The 6,798-nt window shown below is 35.4% G+C and overlaps 1 protein-coding gene across 1 annotated transcript; it reads left to right on the top strand.

The window, feature by feature from the left end:
- Positions 1–435: 435 nt before the first annotated feature.
- LOC113494363 (transient receptor potential channel pyrexia-like) lies at positions 436–1,926 on the top strand. Its single transcript, XM_026872673.1, has 2 exons — positions 436–703; positions 1,029–1,926. Exons 1-2 carry the CDS (start codon positions 455–457, stop codon positions 1,911–1,913), a joined length of 1,134 nt encoding a protein of 377 aa, XP_026728474.1. The 5' UTR covers positions 436–454; the 3' UTR covers positions 1,914–1,926.
- The last annotated feature ends 4,872 nt before the right edge of the window (positions 1,927–6,798 follow it).

The following is a 6,798-nucleotide window of genomic DNA, read 5'->3' on the forward strand; positions in this document are numbered from 1 at the left end:
CCCTAGTACTAGTGAGATGTAGTAACATAGATAGATATAAGTATATATAATATTATATAAATATATATTATAGATGTGTTTTTAACAAATGTTTTAAAGTGCTAATAATACGCATAATGTTGTGTTGTAATGAGCGTGTCTCGCCAACAAGCGACATAGCTTGGCGAGTAATCTTGTAAATGCAATGTAAAGTTATATATGAATAAATGATTTAAAAAAAAAAAAAAATATATGGCACTATCAATACCTTTTAGCACACACGATGGTGATCAATAAAAATATGAGTTTTTGTGACATTTGTTATTTACATTTCATAAAATCATTGGCTACAAGAGTTTCTTTTATCTGTTGTGTTTTTATTGGTAAAGTGATTTGAGTGCACTTTTCTAATTCCGCACCTAAAAGGCATAATTCTAACTAATAAATTTTTACTTGTCTACAGGAACTTCTATACATGAACGTAAAGAGCAGTAGATATTTCTTACATCTTGAGACCTGGGTGAAGTTCGGTTCCCTGGGCTTCGCAGTCATCCTCCCATATGCCGTGGTGGTGGTCAACATCCAGGAGCATGAGTGGCCTCGCCACGTGGCTACTGTGGCCATCCTGCTGTCTTGGCTGGAGATGACCTTCCTCCTCTCCAGGTTTCCCAACTGGGGCTACTATGTACTCATGTTTGGGAAAGTCGCGTCGAATGTTGTAAAGGTAAGCACTTTTGGTTTACGTCTTTTTCGTATTTTTTTTCCCATAGATGGATAAAAGAAATTAGGCAAAGGACTTTATAGACCTTATGGTCTGAGACACTAAACTTCAATTCTTTTGATTTAACATTGTTTATGTGAATATTAAAGTAAAGTTTGGGTATTTAACGTTATCACTCCCTACAGCGAAAGAAGAAAACAGTTTTTTATAATGTTTGTTGGCGAATCATAAGATAAGGAAGTGTTTGGCTTGATTATATTTAGATAAATCTTATTAATACCTAGGGACATGCAAAGTCACCGTATTCAATTGATTACTTTTGCTTCAGATCCTTCTAACCTTCACCTTCCTGGTCATCGGCTTCTCTCTCAGCTTCATGATCCAGTTCCACTCCCAAGTGCCCTTCGACGGGCCCTGGTCAGCCCTCGTCAAGACCATAGCCATGATGACGTCAGAATTCGAGTACGGAGACCTATTCGACGAGGAACGAAATGCAGAACTTGCCACGTCACTCATCATAGCCAGAATAATCTTCCTAATATTTCTGTTACTGGCTAGTATTGTACTTATGAACTTACTCGTCGGTGTGGCAGTCAATGATATCAATGATTTAGAAGTATTAGGTAATATTAGGAGGCTAGTAAAGCAAGTAGAGTTCTTAGGAACATTAGATACCCTAGTATATAACAGAGTATTTAAGCTGATGCTTCCAAAGAAAGTGAATACTAGATTAAAGAATAAAAGAAATGTATCGCGTGTGATGATATTAAAACCGGGGAAACCAAGATGGGGGCAGTCTAGAACTTTACCCTCAAAAATCAAAGAATCCATATTCAACAAAGCCCAAATGATGAAAAAACAGATCGAGGACGAAATCGGCTTTAAAGCCTTCAATACCAAATTAAATGAAATGCATGATGTGATAATGATGTATAATAAAATAAGAATGGAAGAGCTCGCTAAACCTAAAGAACCAGAAAAAGAGGTAGATATATCTAAACCTAAGTCTACAAGTCTGGCTGCGCATTTGAATGACTTGGATGATGCGGTGGAGACCTTGAAACATCAAAATGTAGTTTATGTTCAAGAGTCGAGGGAAGCTGTAAATGTTCTGAATACGAAGTTAGATGAAGTATCTAATGAACTGATGGGTATTAAGCAATTTTTGGTCAAGCTAGAGAGTAAGCTTGAAGGAAGTATTTATATTGATTGATATTTATAAATAAACGTTAACACTAATTCAATTTGTTGTCTTAATTTCTTTTCTGGTAAGGTTTCATTATAAAACCTAAACCATTTTTTTACGAATAGGCTAAGGAATATTAATGATCGTAGTAATCGTAGCTTTAAATAACCTTAAATGTTAATTTTGATTATTATCTAACTCATTTAACTACTGACAAAAATTTTTTGGGATTGGATTTAAAAAAATAAATTTTTATCATCATCATCATCTCAGTCATAGAATGTCAACCGCTGCACATGGACCTATTAAATATGGTGACTTGTGATATTAGCTTATTATACCTTTGTGTAATTTTCAAAAAATCTGATACTGATTCATAATATTCCACCCAAGACTTTATTGTCACTCCTCCAGTTATAAAATTATTAAACCTAATTTTACTACTGTTTCGAGATTACGAATTCGACGAAAGCATTTACGCGTAGGTCTTTAAATCTGAAAGTTTCGAAGCTTATGATTCTCAAGGGAATTTGTTCTTGCTTCTAGTGTTTCTTATAATAATATTAAGTGTGCCTCAAGGAGTTTCTTAGGAACTTTACGAAACTTACACTGTTACCCTCCTTTAAGATAACGATAGACTAGTGTGTCGTATGTGCTTCCTTGTAATAATTATTTTAATAATTGTAACAAAGAACAGTTGTTTACACAACGGAACGTTACGTTGTTTCAAGAGATAGTGTAGGTTTCTGTCCAATAGATTAGGTGACAATTTGACTAATACATTTGTTTGTGTCTGTGATCTGTGAAAATTTCACTATGCAGCTGTGTAACAGTTCACAAAGATATAAATATAGCCCGGTGACGGACGGACTGAAAGACAGAGAGTGGAGCTTAAGTAATAGGGTTCCGTATTTTATCCTTTCTGTAAGGAATTCTAAAAGTGTTGGTTTATTTATGTGTACATTGCTCCTATGACTTATTTTCCTTATTCTAGGTTATGGCCTTTTTTACAGGAAACTCGGTCAGTGGGTCATCTTTGATTTGTACGTGAGCAAAACAAATTGGCTTAAAAAAATAACATTTACTAGAAAGAAATGTTCAATGAGATTTTTTCTCAACACTCTTAACAAGAATGATGACTCATTTACTATTTCACATTTTCCATTAATTTATATGAATACAAATTGAATCAAAAATTACTTTTTAGTTCTTAAAAGCCGTAGATATACCTACTCAAAATATTTGACCAATGCAAAGTTTCACTGAAATTGACAAAGAAAAATCTATCATAAGCTTATATGCAACATAATGAAAGTTTTACGTATTCCATCGAGTTTTCACATCAATAAAAGCCGCTAAATACCGCCAAAAACTTCCTTAATTAATAGGCTCAACGTGTAATAACAAGTAATTTAACGCAAGTAGGTAACTTATGGCGGAAATAACTTCATATTATTAAGGACTTGCACTAAACTCTCGCACAAAATAAGAATCAACATGATTTATACTGGGACTGACTTAATAAAAAGACCAGAATCACTAGATCCGTGACTCTCCTTTTTACTCGAAAATTTTCTATACAAATATGTGGGTGTTAGAGTTCAAGTTGTAGTGGACGTAAGGTGCGACGTTAGCGGAATAATGATGTATGATTTCGTCGGCAGCAGAAGGAAAAGAGCAAGTATTTTGATATAGTGCCCTGATTGAACATTGTTATTTTGTTATTGTACAGTCAACATACGTCTATACGTGGCTTGGTCGGCCCTAATTTACGAAAACATATAATAAACTTGTTTACCGCTGTGAGTCTTTTATTAAAATACGAAAACTGATCAACTGCTAGGTTGACTCATGACATTGGGCGTTCCGTACAAATACGCAAAGAAACTTGCAGTAATAAGTTCATCACTCATCTAACTTATGAAAGTACCAACCATATCTAAATCACGACTTCTTGTTGCATTGGCAACAGAAATATATCTATAAAACTGATGAACTGACAGATTGTCTGTTTTTGCAATCGCACGACGATACCTTCAAATGTCTGTAAACATTCACTCACGTAGATTTTAAATTATTTACCTTATAAAGTCGCTACCTTATACAGAAAACTAACTTAATAACTACAGCGGCACATGTCCTGAATCCATAACACCACCTTTTATAGTAATCCTCATGCAGTTGTTAAAGCGAGACAGCAAACTACATGTAATAGAGTGTCATCCCACTCACACAACGGATACAATATTAGTTTACGTGGTCCACTCCAGCCATTGATCTTGTGTATGCCCGGCTCGCATAGTGAAGTGCCTAAGTGATTGGCCCACTACGATATCGATTCCAATCGTATGATGTACGCAGCTAGCCGACTGCAAAAATATATTTATGACTGCAGACTTTTAGACTTACGCATCCAATAATGTAGAGTGTAATTTTGACTGCACGTAGCCGTGGTTGAGGTCATGCCAAGCACTGAGCGCGACGTGTCGTGTTCGATCATGTCGACAATGTCACAAGCGTTCAAAAACGCAGAACGTCATGCCTGATGCACTCTTCGTGATCCACGAATGCTTGTCCTGAATCTGGGTGTCTTTGTGCGTGTGACTTGAATGTTTGTGAACCTGAAAAAGAAGGATTAAATTCTTTAATGCGAGAGTCCTTTTTTAATATAACAGCGGTTTATCATCGAATCGCATCGCAAATACCGGTCTCAATAAATCATGGAGACACAATAATGACGCTACGTTTGGTTTACGTTATGTCCCTCCATAAGACAATAGGTCATACACGAACTTCGTTATCGGAGCCTATCGTATAGGAACATCAACAGAAGAGTTTATAGAAGAGCTAGTCGAGCTACGCGTTGTGGTACTATTAGGGGATCATGATCAACTTTAGGTGCATAAAATGCAGTGTCGGATTCTTGGTGCTAAGATTAAAATCAAATGTTTTTATTTCAAACCTTTTTTATGTAATTTTGAAACGTCACTGACTAGATGCGTACTTCCAAATTGCGAAAAACTGCATAAGTTACTATTTTGAAATTGGAAGTATTAAATATGTATTTAGCTAGTTACTCTTTTCGTCATCAGTCAAAATATTAAAAATGCAGCATAGTTTTCGTTAAAGACAAAAAACGACAAAATGCACTTAGTAATTTGAACTAAAATCATTTTCCACCTTATTTTAAATCTATATAGTCATAGTTTATCAGCATTTCCTATCTATTTCTCTATGTTCTACATTTAATACAACAAGGATATTTATCGGCCGTAACATCTGAATAGAATCAACAAACAACCTGTGTTACCCTATCCATTATATTGTTGAAATTTATTGATAGAACGGAACGAAATTATATTCAGTACAACATTTTATTGCTATTCCACATAAGTTTTAATCTTAAACTATGTAGGTAAAAAAAATTTAATAGATTTAATCTGAATAACCCAAGTTTTTAAATAGCACTCCGTTAAAACTTTATGAAAATCGGTCTAACTGTTTCTTAGTTGTAAATTATACTGTCATCGAGTTTGAAGCTATCCTGAAAATTTCAGCCTGCTAGTCGGGAAGTGCAAAAATCCAACGGGAACGACAAACAAACAAGAAAAGTGAGTGTATAAAAACGTGGGGGAAAGGCGCCGAAATGTATAAATGGTAAACGGTGGATTCCAAATAAATGACATAGTGATTAGTGCTTCAAACCTAGCCTATAGTAAGAGTCTTGTACCTAGCATTGGGACATTTGTAGGCTGGCATTATATCATTAAAGATGTGATAGACTTCATCAAGTATGTTTTAAAACATTATAGGTATATACGCAATGAATATACAAGAGAAAAGTTCTGAATAATAAGAGCTGGCAACACCAGTCGGTCAGTTGACGCTGAATGTTTGATGATGCCGCCCACTTAACGTTGCATGCTACACTGCATCGGTTTACACTAACCTGACCTATATTCCCAGTCTAGCATATTTTAGGTAACGCCTAGTTACATTTTAGTTACGGTTAGCATAACAACTGGTTTTAAAGTGTTTATCAAAAATGTTTAATGTAGAAAATAGACGCTGAGTTTTAGTATTTTTGCTTGTGTTTTTTTTTGTGGAATATATATAGGTATACATATATATCGGCCTAGCCTTATCCCAACTATGTTGGGGTCGGCGTCCATTCTAACAGGATTCAGCTAAGTACCAGTGTTTTACAAGGAGCGACTGCCTATCTGACCTCCTCAACCCAGTTACCTGGGCAACACGATACCCCTTAGATAGACTGGTTGCTAGACTTTCAAGCTTTTGACTACCTGTAACGACTGTCAAAGATGTAGGAATAACAGCTGGGACACACAGTTTAACGTGTCCTTCGAAACACGAAGGAGCTCCTTATGACAAAGATGGTCACCCACCTAGCGACGAACCGCGTCAAGCGTAGCTTAATCTGTGACCGATTCACTTATGCGGTTATAGCTTAGCCTTGTTTTTCTGCAGAAGCAAATGTTATAGAAATAAAAACAACAGTATTTTTTTTTAATAACACCTGGGCCAGTAGATATATTATACTCTATCTTGACGCCAATAAAAGCAAAAACTCGTATAATTTATTCGATTCGATAAATACGACTGAATGAATCGTTACATCATTTAATAATATAACAGTCCGTTTGAACATTCACACTATATTATTTAGATACATCAACGACAGGGAAAACCAATTTAATGTGCTAATGCAATATTAATGTCCTGACTCTGAATCTGTTCTGATGCATCAAAGTGATTAGTGCAATGAGATTAAGCCCTAATGCTGTTCTCCAGATGTACAGCTAAAATAATCTTAAGTGCAGTATGGATATCTATTAGGCTTACTATAAGCTTCGATGGTTATTAAATAAGGTTTTAGTCTCTCTGTAGCCAA

This window comes from Trichoplusia ni, chromosome 5 (genome assembly GCF_003590095.1).
Source record: "Trichoplusia ni isolate ovarian cell line Hi5 chromosome 5, tn1, whole genome shotgun sequence".
In the NCBI taxonomy this organism is placed as follows: Eukaryota; Metazoa; Arthropoda; class Insecta; order Lepidoptera; family Noctuidae; genus Trichoplusia; species Trichoplusia ni.

What these genes read in the sequence shown, in the direction of transcription:
- LOC113494363 (XM_026872673.1), top strand. Translation starts at nt 455, where the DNA reads ATGAACGTAAAGAGCAGTAGATATTTCTTACATCTTGAGACCTGGGTG. An exon ending in TCGCGTCGAATGTTGTAAAG is followed by an intron (nt 704 to 1,028) that starts GTAAGCACTTTT and finishes CTTTTGCTTCAG; the next exon opens with ATCCTTCTAACCTTCACCTT.